Raw genomic sequence first — 20,037 nt, forward strand, 5'->3', positions numbered from 1 at the left:
CTATTTCTCTCTCAGACATCACTTCATATTCTATTACTGGGGTTTCTTTGTTTTTTAGGCAGATCATATCTTTTCAGAGTAGGGGTTCAAAATGAATAAAATGAGAGATTAGCTTAAAATGGAGGCAGTACATGCAAAGCTCTCTCATGCATATTCATTGCAGCTATTCTGAAAACGTGACTGCTAGATGTGTCCCAAGGGCTGAATTGAGATCCACTACTACAAAGACTTATCCAACCACCTTCTACATATTATAAAACTCAAACTACAACCTGATTAAACACAGGCCACCAGTCATAAGGTGTTCACATTTTTCCCCTCACTACTGACTTTGGCCAAGACGAATCATTGATCTTGAAGTTAAAGACTGTATATTCCTTAAGACAGTTGCTACAGCTTTATGTGTATCTTCAACTTTCTTAACCAGATGAAATCAGTTTGCACTCCGAAATAGGCACATGTGTGTTATGCGGTTCAAGTTGTGCTAGATTGCCACTGTTTAAAAAAAACAAAACAAAAAACGTTACAAATATTGCCTAGTATAATATAAAAATATTAGCTTTCTATGGATATATAAAACTCAAACCTTGACTGGGGTTTGGCAAATGCAGAAAGCTGATCCTTGACATTTTCCTTGAGAAAGGAAACCAAAAACAAACACACAAAGAACATGTTAAATGATTTTCTTGTGCAACATGTCTATATTTTACAGTTTATTATACTGTATGTTCTTGGTTCCATGTAACGCCTTTCAGGCAGTTTTTTGTTCCATGTAAACCGGTTTGATTTGTATCTAATGCAAGAAGATCGGTATATAAAAACTAAAAATAAATAAATAAATAAATATTCAGGTATGCAAGCAGCGTCAAGTTATCTGGCTAACTTTGGCTGGGATATTCAGCAGGAAGCAAGTCTCACAAAATATACCTGGTTAAGTTTAAGTTATCCAGTTTAAGTTTACCTGGATAATTTTGCCTCTCTACCAACCACTTCCTGGCTAAATTTAAAGTCCCATTTCCAAAATGCCAGACTAAAATCTACCTGTTGCGAAGGGTAAGAAATTAAAAAACTTTAGGGTGACTTTTCAATAAGTTACATACATAAAAATTTGCATATATGTCCATATGAAGCCTATATGTGCATAATCTGTATTTTATACAATTTGCATTTACATGTGTACTTTACATTTCACATGCATATATAAGCATGCAAAAAAAAAAAAAAGGAGTGGTCTAGGAGCTTTCTGGGTCAGCACCAACAGTTAACTTATTTAAAAGGCACACCTATATTTGGTAAACTGTGTAATTTTATACCTGTTAATTATCTGGTTTAATTGAAATTACTTATTTATTGCATATTACTAGCAGGGTGGGGGTTGTTCAGGCTGAAGAACCAGGAAGGTCTCGATCTGGATGAACTGATAGAGAAATTGGTAAATTGGTTAATTTCAATTATATGCACATATTTTAAAATCTGTTAACTTACACGTGACTTGGGTTTTATTCGAGGCCTACTTTATGTTCTTGCACAGAATAATAAGCTTGTATATTTCAAAAATAGATAGGAAACGTACATACTTTCAATGTATTGAAATACTCATGTTCAATGTATTGCATGTAGTCGCTTGTTAGCATACATAAGCACATATGTTTCACAGTAAAGATACATGTATTTTATGGTACAGGGAGTTTCTAAAATAATATCGCAGATCCACATGCAGCCATAAACATGTATATGCCGCCATATGTAGTTTGAAAGTTACTGTCTGTTGGGTTTGTGGCATATTGTGGACTCTTGGTCAAAGTGGCGATGACTCCTACCACGGGGAGGGGCCCCGTGGGGAGCCACAGCGATAGGCTAGACTCTAGTAAGCAGACACTGAGGGAAGAAAGCTTTATTGTACTGCTAATGTAAGTTGAATCTTGCTTCAAGGAAGGGATAGTACTGTAGGCCAGCAATATCACAGTAAGCTCAGACAGTCTCTATACATGGTCTCACCCGGATGTAGCAAGGTTGGGTAGTGTTCCGCAGCGCGGGATAAGCCAAACCTGAAGGGTGGAATAAGGAGAGCTGGAGGGTAGCGATACTCAGAGTGGCAGTGCTGGTAACTTCCTTGGTAGAAGAATGGAGAGAGGGACCCGAGGAGTGAGTACCTAGGAGAGCCGAAGGATCCTAAAAGAAAGTAGATAGGACCCCCAAGGAGCAGATGTCCTAGGTTAGGTAATTGAACCCCGAAGGGCAGATAGAAGCGAGAGGCCCCCAAGGAGCGGGTACCCAGAGTTTCCGTAGGAGTGAGTTACCCCGGAGGGTAGAGAGGAATACAAGTGAGCAGCTTAGAAGTGGTCAGAGTAGCAAAACCGAAGTCCTTGCTAACTCGTTGGACTATAGCGGAGCGGAGGTTTAAATACCCAGAGGTACTGATGTCATGCAGTGGGGACACCCCCGAGGTTCCCACCGTGATATATTCAAAAGCATAGGTGGGCATCAGGAAGAAGCATGGTGGATGGGGACGCCCATGCTGTGTCGGAGATGCCAAGGGTTTCGGCAATCAGCACCAGAGGTAGCCATCTTTCCCAGGGTGGAGGAAAAGGGTAGAAGAGAGGTGAGGCACAGCAGTCGCAGCTGTCTGTTACCAACGGATGCAACACTGTCCTGGGGTTTTTCCAGCTAAGTCCTGCTGAATATATATAGATATATATACAGAGAGAGAGAAAGAACACAGAGTCCTACATATGAAAAAATCTACCTCATTTTCATATTATTTTAGTTCTTTCATCATTACTAGGTACTAGGTATTTGGAAGAAACTTCCCCTTATATTCAAAATACCACTTCTTTGTCTATCTGTAAAGCTAAAATAAACATTTCCTATCCTGATATTTAAATTCTTTTTTCTATGCTAATCAGTTTCCTTGCTATTCTGTAACATGTTTTTGTCAATTTTATTGACACACCCCCAAGTCAGGGCATCAGAATTGAAAAACTGAATACATACAGTTCTTAACTATTATAAATTATATCCAAAGGGTTAGATTTTAAAAGGTACACGCGGGTGCCCATGTGCGTGCGCTACCTGGTGTGCACACATGGACACCCGATTTTATAACATGTGCGCACCAGAGCCGCATAGGAGGGAACTTCCCAATCCCCTAATCTAACCTTCCTACCCCTTTCCCTAACCTTCCCGTCCCCTAGCCCTATCCTGAACCACCCCCCTGACCTTTATCTTACTTTTTGCGCCTGCCTCTGGACAGGAGCAGGTTGCGCGTGCCAGCAGCCTATCAGCATGAGATCCCCCAACACAGCAGCAAATGGCCACTTTGCTGGGAGCCTCTGACCCCACCCTGCCCCTCGGACGTCCCCACCCTTTTTAGAAGCCCAGGGACATATGCGCATCCCAAGGCTTTACGCGCATGGCCAGGCCTTTTTAAAATAGGTCCGGCACGCGTTAGCCCTGCTATGTGCGTAAATCCGGAGAGCTTTTAAAATCTGGGCCAAAGTGAGCACATTTAAACAAGCTGCTCTGTAGTATAACACCTAGAATTAACAAAAAATATTAAGGAATTTAGAACCAAAAAATACACGTATTTTTCAGTTCTCTTTTGGATTTATTTCATTTCCTCTACTTAACTTCCTTTCTCACTCCATTCTTATATCAGATCAAATTTTGATTTATACCAATTTGCAATGGAAGTCTCATACAAGAGACCATGAATTAAGATTTGAATACAAATTTAGAAATGTTTGAATACAGTAGATTTTAAAAATTTCACTTGAAAAATGGATAGCCTTTCTTATCCCTCATCCATACAATGCATCAAGGCTTGTCAAATCTGGGTCATCTTATTTTATGTGCAACAATTTTTCCCACAGGTTAGATTGCTAGACTTTCACCACTAAAGAGTGGGAAGAACAGGTCCGCAATTTTGTTTAACTTAAAAAAATGATAGGACAAAGAAATAGGAGCTTTATAAGTTTATAGAGAAGCAGCGTGAGCTTGTCTCACGCTGTGAAGGATAACAAGGAGCAAGCAGAGGGAGCAGAGGGTTAATAGGAGGGGGTGGTAACTCATGGAGACAGCAGCAGTTTGAATCGCTGCTTCTCCATTGGTTACAGGGAATAAATAGTTCTGGCGCCTTTTCCGTTGGTGCCTCAGTTAACCAGGAGCAGCGAGGCAAAAGGCAGTGCTTGCTTTCTGCGCTGGTTGACTCGGGCAAAAAGCAGGGTATTACCTGGTTGACAGCGTAGGTAGCATGAAGAAAAATAAGGAGAGAGTGGTTCGAGGGACGATGGAGGAGGTGATGGACATCTCAGGAGGTGATCGTGAGGTGCCGGCCGGCAGCCGGGAGCCAGTGTCCATGGGTTGGTGTGACGCGGCGGTTACTGACGGTCGAGTACGGCCTTTGCAGCATGACTATCGCTCTTCTCCGTGTCTGAACCTCCTGCCACTTTCTCCGCGTTTTTGCGGTCCAGCGCTGGCTGGCCCTGAGGGAGCCTACGACTTGGGCGAGAGCAGACCGGAGTCTGAGGAGGTGTTTGCAGGCACGACCGGGGGAGGAGTTGCTCCTCCTCCCCCGTTACTCTGCAGCAGAGCTAGAAGAAATTTCTCTGAATGCCTCCCTTGGTGAATTTTTGACGGGCGGTTCTCCCAGATCAGAGGAGGGGAGGGAAAAGGGGGAAGGGAACAATATCTTTTTTTCCAGCAGTTTTTCCTGCTTTTAACCCACAGGAAGGTACGGCTGGCAGCGGCTTACCTACAGAGATACAACGGGGCTGGGAGGAAGGGAGAGGTCAAGGCAAATTGAGGGGAAGGAGGGGCAAAGAAAGAGTTACAGGCAGGCTTAGTGATCGGGGGTTGCCAGGGAACGCAGGTTGTCAGAAGGGGAGGGGTGCTGATAGTCAGAGCGTTTGTAAGGCAGCTGAATTACAATGGAGCTCCAGGGGTGCTAAGAGCGAAGGAAAGAAAAAGGTCATGAGAGGTAGATCTGTACCTGGTCTCGGCAGAGGGCAAGGAATTTGCATTAGGGGGCGTAGCAGCTGGGTGGATAGTAGCAGCAATCGAAGAGAGGATACTCAGGGGGGCGGTAGCAAGTCGCAGGCTGCGTTCATTGCTGACATATTACAGCATTTTGTGGAAGCTAGATTCGGAAGGGGAGGGGTAGAAGGAGTCAGTGAAGCAGGGTGGAGTGAGAGGTTTAGAGGGAGAGATAGATATGCAAGAGGGGAGGGGAGTGGCTGGGAGTTTCCAAGAAGCCCAGGGAGAGGGGAGTAGGGGATGGCAGAGTGATGAATGGAGAGATAATGAAGATAGAGGTAGAGAGGGATAAGGGGAGGAGAGGATAGGACTGTTTTTTCCTTTCTAGGTGCGTCGGATGAGGTATTTCCTAGTACTTCAAGGCAGGAATCGTGGAGAGATACAGCTTTCCCAGTAGGACCGGCAGCGACAAGAGCCAGCGGACAGGGGAAGGAGGGACAAACTGCGAAAGTGGCAGTGAGCAGTGCAGAAGAACCAGGGGCAGGTAATCAAGGGACAGAAGGGGAGGTAAAAGAGAAATCTAGAAAAAGGAAACATAGGAGTCCCAGCACCAGTTCTTCAGCTAGTTTTTCCTCATCCTCCAGTTCCAGTGAGCGAGGTCCGGTACAGAGAAAAGTTTTAGAAGAGGGACCGAGGCAGGATATGGGGCACCCTGCGTTAGCGTCCTTAATGGAATTGTGGGAAGAGGTTCCAAAGCGATTACTGAAAAGAATACGTAAAAGAAAATATGTTGATATTTTTAGATTATTAGAAGGCAGACGGGGAGGACGTAAGGACAGCAAGAGGGCTAAGAAGAAGGGTAAAAGAAAGTGGACAGGCCCCAAAATATCCAAGAACGTGGTTAACTAGATGAGGGGATTTCTTAGGCTGGCCAGCGTGGTAGGGCATTTCGATCCCTCTCAGTACGGGTCATTGTTGTCATATGCTGACAGCATATTAGGAGCTTTCAAAGATTATTCTGGTTGGGCTTGGCTCAATTATGATGAGAAATTTAGAGATAAGTTGGCAGGAAACAGGTTTATGTTCTGGGGATCTCAGGATATACACCTGTGGTTAACTCAAATGACTCAAAAGATTGAGAAAGAGGGTAAAACAGGAGGAACGGTAGGTGTTGCCGGTGGTACAGGCATAGGTAGTGCAGAGAGTGTAGGAAAAGGGAGTTCCTTTCGAGGGCAAGGGAGCAGCAAAATGTTGGAGGGAGGGGGTTTGGGGGCAGGTAAAGCATCCGATGTATGTTGGCATTACAACAAGCTCACATGCCTTTTTCCCGAATGCAAATTCAGGCACGTGTGTGCAACATGTGGAGGAGCGCATCCCGCAACAAAATGCCCGCAGGGTCAGAGCACAGGGTCAGGCAAGGGAGGGAAAGCAGTGAGAGGTGGTGCTGTAAAGCGGATTCACCAGTTAATGTACCAGTTTTACTCAAATGGTTGCAGTGTTATCCAGAGGTGGAAAAAGCAAATTTTTTAAGGGTTGGTTTTAGCGAGGGTTTCCACATCCCATACATAGGTCCGGGTGGTGGTGGCAGGTTTGGTAATGCTAGGTCAGTTGTTAAAAGAGCGGAGGTGGCTCGAGAAAAGATTCAATCTGAACTGAAAGCAGGAAGGGTGGCGGGTCCTTTTGAGGCTAAACCTTTCGAACTCATGCAAGTGTCTCCCTTAGATGTGATACCTAAGCAAGCCGCAGGAAAGTTCAGATTGATTTTGAATTTATCCCATCCTCCCAGAGCATCGGTTAACGATTTTATTCCAAGAGAGGCTTGTTCGGTTAAGTATGCGTCTTTTGATGAGGCGGTAGCGTTAGTAAGGGTGGCGGGGATAGGGGCCCTGTTGGCTAAAGCGGATATAGAATCTGCATTTCGATTGTTGACTATTCACCCAGACAGCTTTCCATTGCTGGGTTTTGTTTTTGAAGGAGATTATTATATAGATCGTTGCTTGCCCATGGGCTATGCAATTTCTTGTGCCTTTTTTGAAGCGTTTAGCACTTTTTTACAGTGGGTGACAATGAAGGTTACTGGGCACCAGGAAATATTGCATTATTTAGATGATTTTCTGTTCGTTGGACCTAAGAACTCCAGAGTATGTCAGATACAGTTGAATGGTTTTTTGGAAATATGCAGACAGTTAGGAGTTCCTATTGCAGTAGATAAAACAGAGGGTCCGGTTTCTCGGATAACTTTTTTGGGTATAGAGTTAGATTCAGAAGCCATGCAATCGCGTTTACCAGCTGAGAAAGTAGATAAACTCAGAGGGTTGGTGAGGCTGGTCCGAGGCTCAAAAAAGGTTACGTTAAAGCAGATGCAGTCATTAATTGGGTCTCTAAATTTTGCCTGTAGAGTTATCCCTATGGGTCGGGCATTTATACGTAGGCTGTCAGCCGAAACAAGAGGTGTGTGAGGGCGGGGCATCATTTCATTCGGATCAAGCGCAGTGTGAAGGAGGAGCTGGGGGTTTGGGAAGTTTTTCTGGAGTCATTTAATGGGGTGCGTATTATGCCCGAAGGGGAGTCATTGAACGCAGACTTGGAGCTGTACACGGATGCAGCTGGAGCGGTCGGTTTTGGAGTTTATTTTCAAGGGCAATGGTGTGCAGAGAGGTGGCCAGAGGAATGGGTAAAAAATAGGATTACAAAGAATATTACATTTTTAGAATTATTCCCAATCCTAGTAGCAGTAGTGATTTGGGGGCATCGCTTGCAAAATAGGGGAGTGGTCTTTTGGAGTGATAATTTGGGGGTCGTGCAGGTTATTAACAAACAGTCAGCCAAGTGCATATATGTCGAGTTTAATGAGGGAATTGGTTTTGATATGTTTAAAAATGAATGTGAATCTTACTGCTAAGCATGTGCCAGGTAGTAGGAATGTCATCGCAGATGCTCTCTCTCGTTTCAAGTGGGATGTCTTTTGAAAGATGGCTCCTTTGGCGAGCTTGAAGGGAGAGGCATTCCCGGAGCATCTATGGCAGCTGGGATTGAGGAGACGTGGAACTTAATACAGAAATCGGTGGCACCAGCCACTTGGAAAGCATATGCAGCGGGCAGGGGAGTAGTGTCGCGATATTTAGAACAATGGGGTTGGGTTAGGGGACCGGTAAATGAATATGCATTGGTACAATTTATACTGCGGGCTAAAAGTAATGGTTATTCGTTGGCATCAGTGCGCTCGCAGTTAGTTAGTCGGGTTCTCTTTCTTTCAGAAATTGGGTGGATGGGGTAATCCGATGGAGAGTTTTTTAGTCAAGCAGGTGTTAGGGGGTTGGGGAAGAGATGGGGGAAGGGTCACGGACAGAAGGAGGCCCATTAGGTACACAGATTTATTAATGATAGTGGAGCAATTGGGGAAGGTTTGTTGGTCTCAGTATGAAGCTCTGCTTTTTAGAACAGCATTTGTTCTTGCCTTTTTTGGAGCTTTTAGAGTGAGTGAGCTGGTAGCTAGTTCTTTGACAAGCACAGAGGCAGGATTACAGGCACATAGGGTATGGGTGTATGAAAGACGAGTGTCTTTGTGTATTCACAAGTCTAAAACTGATCAGAAAGGCAAGGGTCAATGGATATCGTTAGTTCCAGCGAAGGATGTCAGCGTATGTCCTGTTCGAACAGTACAAGAATTTGTTAGAGTGAGGCCACACAGAAAGGGATTGTTTTAGTGCATGCAAACAGGTCTCCAGTGACCATCTATCAATTTTCTACTGTTTTGAAAATGGTGGTGCGAAGATTAGGTTGGAAGGAGGAATGCTTTACCTCGCATTCGTTTAGGATTGGAGCGGCTACGACAGCAGCGGAGTTAGGGTTTAACAGCGCGCAGATTCAATCTATAGGGCGTTGGAGGTCGAATGCTTTTAGATACTACGTGAGGAAGTAAAGGAAAGGGTTGGGGGAGAGGAAGGATACTGGAGTAATGGCAATTTTTCTTTTGCAGAGTCGAATGGGGTGGTTGGAGTCGTGGAATGTGCTTGGGTCGTGGGCCATTCCTTTGTTCGCAGGGCATATCGTAGGGCGGAGAAGCGTCCTTATGGAACGAACTTGGAATTGGACATCAGGAAGTGGAAAGTCCAATGGTTTTTCAAAGGGGGTATGAAATGGGGGGAGCTCAAAGCTTTCCTAGATAGGTTAATTAGGATGTATGGCTGTCCAAGGGTGATGATCATCCACTTGGGGGGCAATGACATAGGGGATTTTTCATGCAAGGAGTTGATAGCAATCATGAGGAAAGATTTAGCATGCCTCATGAATGCCATGCCAGGTACAAAGTTGGGTTGGTTCGACATCATGGTTCGGATCCGGAATCATAGGACACCGTTGTGGAATAGAGGAGTTAAAAAACTAAATAGGAAAACTGGAAAGTGGATTACGGGGCAAGGGGGTTTTTGGGTACGTCATGATTGGTCGTGGGAAATTTTAGAGGGTTTGTTTGCAGGGGATGGCGTGCATTTGTCAGAAGTGGGCACTGATTTATTTAATTTGGCGATACAGGACGGTTTTGAGCGACAAATTAAAATGATGTAAGCGGCTGCAGTGGGGGAACAGAGGCAAACAGGTTGCATCTGTTGGTGGCGGAAACCCGAGCCCTAAGTTATAATTTTGTATGTGTTTATAAAGGACATTGTTTTGGGGGGGGGGGGGAATCTTGTGTAGTTTGGGGCTGCTACACAGGATGGCCGATGAGCAAGGGGGGGGGGCGATGCTCTGGCCGCAAACTTACCCTCGCAGGAGCTGCGGCGGGGTAAGTGGAAAGGGGTGAAGAAGCGTCTTACCATTCGGACGAAGTGGTAAGAGAAGTACCTGAAGAAGAAGGGGAGGAGGAGGGGGTTGGGGGGAATGTTTTGACTGATTGTTAAAAGTTGAAGGGCTCGGGTTAAGTTATGAAATAAACTACAGCCCAATGCGTAAGCCAAATTATTTAGAGTTTGTCTTTTGTACAAGGGAGGGGGGGGGGGGGGGGGGAGAGAGTGTGTCAGCGAGTGTGCCTACCTATGTTAATAGTCAATAAGACATCTCAGTGTGGTACACATCAAGAGAATTCTGGAATGTGTAAATCATAAAGCAGAGATGAGCCGTTTTCTAATTGAAAAGTTATTTCTACTGATAAACATTTATGAAGCATTAAAAATAAGTGAATACATAATCGGAGCACTGTCATAAATGATACATGTTAAAATGAAAAAAAAACAAAACATGCTTTTGAAGTTATTTGGTAAAATCTAAACCACAGTCATGTTTGATTTTATATTTAAATCACAATACTTAAGTGCAGTAACATGACATCACAATTTATATCTTTTATGAGCCACTGCTGAACCTAAAAAAAAAAAAAAAGGTGCAATAGAGTTCTATGAAATGATGTAAGTTGAATGAATGCATTTCAGTTTAATCAAAACTGTGCAGTATTAGAAAATATATATGTTAAGGGGCAAACATTTTCTGAGCTATACAGATTCTTTTTTCAAGAAGAATGTCAGCAAGGCCAGATTGAACAACCTAAACTGGAATTCCCTGTACGTACAGGATCAGTCCAGGACACCTGGGTTGTGACTCCGCACCAGTAGATGGAGACAGACTAAAACTTGTGGGCGGAGCCATATATGCCCTGTGTCAGTCACAGCCCCTCAGTCTTACTCTGTCTCCAGTAGATGGTGCAGGTGCGGTCACAGCTCCTCCCTGCCCTGGTTCTGGGTACTCCGTCAGGGTTGGTTATTTCTTTTTGGTTTTAGGCCAGTTTAGGCTACGGTGTTTGGTAATTGGGATTTTTGCCAAATTGTCACTGACGTCCGTCCGCCCTGCCTCCCAGGGGGTTGAGAGGTCCTGAGGGGACTACCCCCCCCTGGTTGAGGCCGCTGCTAGGGTCGAGGACCCGGCTTTCCTAGTAGCAGCGTCAGGGGTGACACCGGGGAGCCCGGTTCACTCACCCCTGCTGGATTAGGGCTCCAGGACCCCGGACAGCAACAGGCGTTTCATTGTAAAAAAAAAAAAGTGTGTTTTTATTTTTGTGCCGGCTCTCTGTTTCTTCGCGTCTGCTCTCGGGGGGGGCGCTGCTGGCAGGGGGGGAGGCCGTTCGCGCGAATTTTATTTATTTATTGTTTTGCTGCCATGGTCTCCTTCTTCGCGCCGTTTTCGCCGGCATGCTCGTGGCTCGGTTTGCAGGGCCTGCGGCTCGGCGCGCGCGAGGGCTTTTGTGCTGCCTGCATCCCGGGAGATGAAGGGTCGTCCGGGGCGTCTCGGGGGGCTCGTTTGCGACCCGCGCGACCGCCGCCGAGCGGGGGGGGCGCGGTTGAGAGGCCCCAGGAGTTTTTCTCGCTCAGTGCGGGAGCGGCGGCCATTTTGGCCACGGGCCGCGAAATGGCGCGGGAAACGGCAGGGCCTTCGGCCTTGCCTCCCGCGATGTCTCCTCAACGAATCGCGGGGGGGGGTGTCCCTCGGGGGCCCCCCCCCGGCCTTGCCTCCCGCGCTGTCTCCTCAACGAATCGCGGCGGGGGGTGTCCCTCGGGGGCCCCCCCCCGAATCGCGGCGAGGGGGGGTCCCTCGGGGGCCCCGGGGGGCCCCGCTGAGGTTTCTTCCGATTCTGGCTCCTTTTCTGAGGACTTTGCGCTTTTGCTGCGCAAAGTCCTGAAATATAAGAAAAGCAAGTGCGGCCGGAGGGAATCCTGCAAGGCTCCACTGCTGAAGAAATCCAAGAGGCCATCGGGGGTTGCGGAAGTGCCCCCGAGGCCTCTTCCAGGGGGGAAGAGGCCTCCACGTGGCGTCCCACAGGAGGCGGACTCAGATTCCTCCACGGGGGCAGACACTGATTCCCCTGAAGAGCCCCTAAAGGGGGCCGACAACGTGGCAGCGGGCGGATCCGCTCCATCCGGCGCAGGAAAAGGATCACAGGCAGTGGAGGGAGACGATCCCAAGGTGGTCCGGCTCTTCCGCAGGGAGGAACTGCCACCCTTAATTCCGGCCATTCTCCAGGAGCTGGGCATAGAGGCCCCTCCGGTAGTGGTTCGGCAGGAGGCAAGCATGGATCCGGTCCTGTTAGGCCTCACGGGTCCGGCAGTGGCTTTTCCGTTTCATTTTTCTTCAACGGACATCCTGTTCCGGGAATGGGACACCCCAGAATTGGATCTGAAGGTCAGCAAAGCCATGGACAAGCTTTACCCGCTCCCGGAGGATGCGCTGGACCTTCTCAAACTTCCCAAGGTGGATTCGGGCGGTTTCTGCGGTAACAAAGAGATCCACTATCCCACTCACGGGAGCGACAGCCCTCAAGGATCTTCAGGACAGGAAGCTGGAAGTGCAGCTTAAGAAGATTTTTGAGGTTTCCGCGCTGGGAGTACGAGCCGCCATCTGCACGAATTTCGCTATGCGAGCTAGATTGCGCTGGGCTCAAGTTCTACAGGCCAATGCGGATCTTTCTGCAGACGAGGCAGCGCAGGCGAACAGGTTGGAGGCGGCAATAGCATATGGCGCAGATGCTCTCCACGATCTGCTGCGCACGTCGGCGAGATCCATGGTGGCTGCGGTTTCGGCGCGCCGACTCCTGTGGCTATGCAACTGGGCGGCAGATGGCTCTTCCAAGGCTCACCTCTGGGCGCTGCCATTCAAAGGTCTTCTTCCTCCCGTGCCCCGCAATGGCAGCAGCAGCAGTCCTTTCGGGGGAAGCACTTCGGAAGGCAAGGGGGTCCCCTGGCGATCACGGGGGCCAAGTCTTCGCAATGAAAGGTGGTCGGCCCCTCTCCCGCCGCGCACCCAGCAGAACGTCGGGGTGCGGTTGATGTCCTTTTGCGAGAGATGGCCCGGTGTAACGTCGGACCAGTGGATCCTCAACGTGATAAGACACGGCTACGCGTTAGATTTTGCTCGCACTCCAGCGGACAAGTTCCTTGCCTCGCCCTGCAAGGCCCCCGAGAAGAAGGCGGCGGTGCTAGACACCATCCGACGCTTAGAAGCATTGGAAGCCATTTTCCCCGTCCCGGTCAGCCAACAAGGCAAGGGCCGTTACTCCATTTACTTCATCGTCCCAAAGAAAGACAGCACGTCCAGACCAATTCTGCATCTCAAGGGGGGTAAACCGATGCCTTCGCGTTCCTCACTTCAAAATGGAGACGATTCGGTCAGTCATTGCTGCGGTACGGTACGGCCCGGCGAGTTCCTGGCCTCCCTGGATCTCACGGAGGCGTATCTTCACATAGGCATTCAGCCGTCGTTCCAAAGCTTCCTCAGGTTCTGCATTCTAGGACGGCATTATCAGTTTCGGGCGCGCCCGTTTGGGCTCGCCACAGCTCCCCGTACATTCACGAAGGTGATGGTTGTGGTGGCAGCGCAGTTGCGCCGAGCAGGTCTCCTGGTCCATCCTTATCTGGACGATTGGCTGATTCGGGCGAGGTCCGAGGATCAGTGTCGGAAGTCGGTAGCCAGGGTCCTCCATCTCCTGCAGTCCCTGGGATGGGTGGTCAACTTCAGCAAAAGTCATCTGGCACCCACGCAGACCTTGGAATATCTAGGAGCGGTGTTCAACACGAAGCAGGGCAAGGTGTTCCTGTCGCACGACCAGGTGTGCAAACTACAATCTCAAGTACGGCGCTTATTGTCTCTCCGCCGACCGCGAGTCTGCGACTACCTTACGGTCCTAGGGTCTATGGCCTCCACGCTGGCGCTGGTTCCCTGGGCATTCGCTCATCTGCGACCATTACAGTCCTCCTCACTGTCCCGCTGGAAGCCGGTCTCGGAGGACTTCCATCTCCCGCTTCCTCCAGCGGGACACGCGAGGTCCAGTCTACTCTGGTGGCGGGATCCCAGTCATCTGTCTTCTGGAGTCTCCCTTCTGGTGCCCGATTGGACAGTGGTAACCACGGATGCCAGCCTCTCCGGTTGGGGGGCGGTCTGCCTAGGCAGCTCGGTCCAAGGCCGATGGTCAGTGTCGCAAGCCAGTGGTCTATCAATCGCCTAGAGACCAGAGCGGTCCGTCTGGCCCTACAAGGCCTTCCTGCCGTTGCTGCGGGGAAAGGCAGTCCGAGTGTTGTCGGACAATGCGACCACCGTGGCATACATCAACCGCCAGGGCGGAACAAGGAGCCCCCAGGTGGCGGAGGAGGCTCAGCGCTTGATGGCTTGGTCAGAGCTGCATCTCAGCAACATAGCAGCATCTCACATTGCGGGAGTCGACAGCGTTCAGGCGGATTTTCTCAGCCGTCATCGCTTAGATCCCGGAGAGTGGGAGCTGGGGGACGAAGCGTTCCTTCTCATTTGCGAAACGTGGGGGTGTGCCCCACATGGATCTGATGGCCACGTGGCACAATGCGAAGGCTCCGCGATTTTACAGTCGACGTCGAGAACGGGGGGCAGAAGGCGTCGATGCGTTGGTGCTTCCATGGCCGACGGATGTGTTGCTCTACGTGTTTCCCCCGTGGCCGATGATCGGCAAGATTCTACGGCGCATAGAGTTGCACCCGGCCAAGGTGATCTTGGTGGCACCGGAGTGGCCGCGCCGGCCGTGGTTCGCAGACCTCGTCCAGCTGGCAGTAGCGGCACCCCTTCGGCTCCAAGGAATGGCGGGCCTACTCCATCAGGGCCCCGTCTGTTTGGAGGATGCGGATCACTTCTGTCTCGCGGCATGGTTTTTGAGAGGAGGCGCTGAAGAGTAAAGGTTACTCAGATGCGGTGGTGGCTACGTTGCTGCGTTCCAGGAAACAGTCGACATCTCTGGCTTATGTCCGTGTCTGGGTGGTTTTTGAGGAATGGTGCGTGCAGCGTGGGGTGGACCCCACTTCGGCTTCAGTTTCCGACATTCTGGTGTTTTCTCCAGGCAGGTCTAGCCAAAGGTCTGGCGTGCAGTTCTCTAAGGGTTCAAGTAGCGGCGCTTGGTTGTTTGCGAGGTAAGGGCCGTGGTACGTCCCTGGCGCTTCACCCGGATATTTCTCGTTTCCTTTGGGGAGCTAAGCACCTTCGTCCTCCATTGCGTCTCCCTTGTCCGGCTTGGAACCTCAATTGGGTTCTCTCCGCTCTATGCGCGGCGCCGTTTCAGCCCTTGAAACGCGTAACTCTTAAGGATCTCACTTTAAAAACGGTGTTCTTGGTGGCGATTGCCTCGGCACGGCGTGTTTCCGATTTACAGGCCCTGTCCTGTAGGGAACCTTTCTTGCGTATTTCAGATTCCGGAGTCTCTTGCGGACGGTTCCTTCCAAAGTTGTTTCGTCTTTTCACGTGAATCAATCGGTGGAGCTGCCCGCTTTGGTGGGCGGGGAGTCCTCCGTCCCAGAAGCAAGGGACTTAAGGAAGCTTGACGTGCGGAGATCCCTCCTCCGATATCTGGAGGTCACTAATCCGTTTCGGGTCACGGATCATCTGTTTGTCCTGTTCTCTGGTCCAAAGAAAGGGGCCGCAGCGTCCCGCACAACGATCGCCCGTTGGCTCAAGGAGGCCATTGGTTCGGCGTACTTGATGCGGGGAAAACCACTTCCCGTGGGCCTGAGGGCTCACTCGACTCGATCTCAAGCGGCGTCTTGGGCGGAAGCGTCGCAGGTGTCGCCTCAAGAGATTTGCAGGGCGGCTACCTGGAAGTCATTACATACCTTTATAAGGCATTGCCGGCTGGATGTCCGGGCTACCGATTCCGGGGGTTTTGGAGAGAGGGTACTCCGAGCTGGACTCTCTGCTTCCCACCCTCAGTAGGTTTGCTCTGGTACATCCCAGGTGTCCTGGACTGATCCTGGTACGTACAGGGAAAGGAAAATTAGTTTCTTACCTGATAATTTTCGTTCCTGTAGTACCAAGGATCAGTCCAGGATCCCGCCCGCAGTGCTGCGCTGAAGTAACGGAGAGTCCGCTCATTGTTCTGAATTATTCTGTTCCGCTTGTTTAGCTCTCTCGGTTGAAGAGTCCGTTTCCAGGAGGGGTGTTTCTTTCCCCGTTCTTTTAGCGGTTTATAGCTAGTTTAGTTCTCTGGTTGTGTTCTACTTTGACATTACGTATGACTGAGGGGCTGTGACTGACACAGGGGCATATATGGCTCCGCCCACAAGTTTTAGTCTGTCTCCATCTACTGGTGCGGAGTCACAACCCAGGTGTCCTGGACTGATCCTTGGTACTACAGGAACGAAAATTATCAGGTAAGAAACTAATTTTCCTTTTAAATATTTCCAAACCTTCTAGCTGAACATATAAAAAAAAAAAGTTTAGCTTTTTATGCCAGTGCCCAATGCCCACATTTGGGAGCATTGAAATTTCACATTAATATTTTTGTGATAAGTAAGATATTCCCATATTGACTCTAATTCTTTGTTTTTAAATAGTTTTGCATCCGTTGGTATCATTTGAGGTATATTTAGTCACTCTGTGTTTGCGGCAGCCATCTTGAAAGTTGACCTTTTACAACAGCCACGTGTGTTTTTGGTTATCAAGTTCCTCTGCAGGTAAGAATAAAATATTTTTTACAAATTTTGCTGGAAAACTATACAAAAGTGTTTAGTTATCATTTTGATTTTATTTATTTTAAAATTGAAAATGTTTATAGATATGTAAATTGCATCGATTCAGTGATGTTCCCAAATGTGAACAATGGGCACAACTGTGACTATGTTCCCATTTGGGAACATCCTTATATTTAAGTGATTTAATATTCAATATGCTGTTATATCTTTACAGAATGTCTAAGAAACGAATTTCCAGTGCAGAAGCATTAACATTCATTCTTAGAAGAATATGAACGTTTAGCCGATGTTATTAACGAAGCCGTAGAAAGTGATGACATAAGAGGCATAGTGTTGCTACCTCCAAATAAAGTTGATAATGTGTCTGATGAAGAAGTGATTGATGAAAATGATCTACTGCCTTCGGCTCTGCCAAATGAAGTGCCTGGAACTGTAGCTATACTAAAGGATGTGGCAGCCATTGGTTCCTCTGATGGAACTTCGAGGCAGCAGAAAAGGCGAAAAGTTGTTAGCGACATGATTCTGACCAAAAGCGTTCAATATGCTCGGCAGAAGAACAACATGGATTTTGAACTTGAGGCCAAGGAATTGGACATTTTTGTTGGAATTCTTCTATTGAGTGGATATAATTCCTTGCCTCGTGAACGGCTATATTGGAATCGGGATGAAGATGTTCAGTAATCCTTTGTTTTCTCCCATATGACTCGTAACCGTTTCATGGACATAAAGAAATACATACATCTTGCAGACAATGACAAGATTAATCAAAATGATAAACTGTACAAAGTTTGTGCTTTCATTGATGCACTGAATGGTCACCTGCAGCAGTTTGGAGTATTCAGTGAGTATCTGAGTATTGACGAAGAGATGGTCCCATATTATGGACACCATTCTGCGAAAATGTTTATTCGAGGCAAGCCGATTTGCTTCGGCTATAAACTCTGGGTTCTGGCCTCATCAAAAGGTTATCCTTTCAATGTTGATGTTTATTGTGGAAAGACCAACTGCGAACAGGATGGTCAGAATCAAAGTTTTAGGTTAGGTCATCGTGTTGTGACATCATTACTGAGCTGCATAGAAAATCCATTATGCCATGAGGTATTCTTTGATAACTTCTTCACCTCATATGATCTTCTTCTGGCACTGCAAAAGCAAAACATCAAGACCACTGGAACTGTTCGCGAAAATAGGTTGAAGCAGTGCTCATTGATGGAGACAAGCCAAATGAAAAAGAAGGAGAGGCTGCTTTGATGCCGTATGCGACGGACATGTCTTGGCTGTGAAATGGCACAACAACCAGTGTGTTATTGTAGCTTCAAACTACAACAACATAGAACCACTGGGAAAAGCAAGAAGGTGGAGCAAAGCCAGAAAGTGTCCAGTTGACCTTCCACAGCCAGAGGTAATAGGCTTATACAATACCCATATGGGAGGAGTGGACATACTGGACAGATTTATGGCAAACTACCGTCCAGTGTTTCGTTCAAAGAAATGGTGGTGGCCTCTATTTGTCAACGGCATCAACATGGCAGTTGTTGCAGCTTGGCGTCTTCATGTTGAAGTAGGAGGTAAATTTGATCACCTGGAGTTTCGTCGGCACATTGTTCGCACCCTGCTTCAGCGTTCAGAACATCGCACACCATCGAAATCTGGACCTTCCAGTAGACCAGTCAGTGATGTGAGGTTTGATGGTTATAATCATCACCTTACTCCATCAGAGAAACAAGGAAGATGTATAGGATGTGCAAGAAAAACTCCCGCCTGGTGTGCACCAAGTGCAGGGTTCCGCTTCATCTTCATTGTGAACAGCAGTATCATACCCAATGATCATTGGATCAAACAAACTCTGCTAATTAAATGGTTTTCTGTAGTTAATAGATAGTCTTCTGTCAAAACTGCTTAAAATACTTGAGTCTATGATTTGAATGTCATTAGTTCATAATTAAAACAGTGTTGTTCCCAAATGGGAACATAGTACCAATATGTGCCCATTGTTACCAAATGGGAACGAAGCTCCATCTTGTGGACGTGACAAATATTTAAAAAAATTGTTCAGTCAAGTGATCCTCTCATGTCATGTGTTTCAAACTTTAAGCTAAACCAATATTGCTTCACTACGTAAGATTTGGGCATTAATTTAAACAAAAGTTGATAAAAACCAACATTCTTTTGTATCCAGTCTATTGTTTTTAATAATTTTATTTTTCAAAGTGTAAACATAATACCCATATCATGTGATACAGGGGCATAACCAAAACTGTTTGTTTTTTTTGTTTGTTTGTTTTAAAGGGGGGGGGGTTCAGGCAAACAAGGTTAAATGGAAAGGCAATGTGGCTAGCTCCCTATCATTCTATGTGGGTCTTCACAGCAGAGGCTATAAAACCCTTTTAATTTATGCTAACACTGGGGCCCAATGCAATATGGTGCGCTGAGCCCAGCACATTGTTAACGTGTAGTTAGACGCAGGTAAAATAGGCACTAATCAATCCCCTAATGCAATAAGGGGATTAGTGCCTATTTAACATGCATCTAAAGCGGAGTGAATGCAATAGCACTCTTCACATGCAAATGAGGCTATTAGGCATTCACTCCCGATGCAAAAAGAAAAATGTGCGTCTCCGACGCACATTTAACTGTCATCTATTAGCGCCTGCCAGAGCAGGCATTAATAGATGTGCGCATCGAAAAATTAGAGAAATTTTAAAAAAAATTTTGACGATCAGGCCCATCACACGAAAACAGACGCCGGGTTTATCGGCATCTGTTTTCGTGACTAAGGGCAGAAGCCAATGGTGTGGAAGGTGTGGCGGGTCAGGCTGCGCAGCTCGTGGAAGCCATAATAACCTCGTGCTCAACGAGCCCTCCTTCAGGTGGCTGGAGTTGCCAGGGAACCTGCGGCAGTGTTATTGGCCAGAGCCGCTAAGTTGTTGGTAGAGTGTCTGCGCAGGAATCCTGGTACGAAGGAGCTGTGACTGCCGTACGACAGTCACGAAAACAGATGCCGATAAACCCGGCGTCTGCTTTCGTGACCGCTGTACGGCAGTCAGGGAAACAGTCTGGGTTCGTGTTAGCAAGGATGCGCTAAGAGTAGAGCATCCTTGCTAACGCGACCCCCTAATTTAAATATTGCATGGCGCCCCCCTTTGGGGCACCATGCGCATGTTAAGACAGCCGGCGCTGACTGTTAAGTGCCCGCTTTCTACGTGCCTTTATTGCATTGGCCCTACAATCTTCTGTCTTTTCACACTTTCCCTGCTGCGTCTGCTGTTTCTCAATCTCCTTATATGGTCAAGGCAGATACTTTATACAAGGGAAAATTTCTCAGACTGCTGAATAGCAATTATGTAACTTGGCTTCCACTCAGCCCAGGGATTCCTGAACTTTTAAAGGGCTGAGAAAAAGATCAGATAAATAATTACCTGCCAAAAGTATATGGAAAAACAGTTGGCCTCAAACTTTTAGATATCTAGCTCAAGGGTAGTAGCATTTCCCTGTTTAAATTGACCCCCCCCCTTAAAGGTTCAGGGAATTATAGACTGGCAGTGATACCCAGGCCCTCTAACTGCTGCACCAAGGCCAACTCAGATAGGATGTTATC

General features: G+C 47.6%; 1 protein-coding gene and 1 long non-coding RNA gene across 6 annotated transcripts in view; one reads left to right on the forward strand and one right to left on the reverse strand.

Annotated features, from left to right (window-relative positions):
• Positions 1–20,037, reverse strand: part of LOC115090703 (lymphoid-restricted membrane protein-like) — a 1,037,620-nt gene that overhangs the window by 544,131 nt on the left and 473,452 nt on the right. For all 5 annotated transcript variants that reach the window (XM_029600146.1, XM_029600141.1, XM_029600144.1 and 2 more), the window contains exons 15-16: positions 587–633; positions 425–495 (exon numbers count right to left, since the gene is read on the reverse strand). In XM_029600146.1, coding sequence (XP_029456006.1) covers positions 425–495; positions 587–633 — 118 coding nt within the window. The remainder of the gene's footprint in view (positions 1–424; positions 496–586; positions 634–20,037) is intronic.
• Positions 4,161–18,603, forward strand: LOC115090705. The gene is made up of 3 exons (XR_003856477.1): positions 4,161–5,518; positions 16,302–16,421; positions 16,654–18,603. It is a non-coding gene; the product is annotated as an uncharacterized LOC115090705 (long non-coding RNA).

Source organism: Rhinatrema bivittatum, chromosome 4 (genome assembly GCF_901001135.1).
Source record: "Rhinatrema bivittatum chromosome 4, aRhiBiv1.1, whole genome shotgun sequence".
NCBI classification, from domain to species: Eukaryota; Metazoa; Chordata; class Amphibia; order Gymnophiona; family Rhinatrematidae; genus Rhinatrema; species Rhinatrema bivittatum.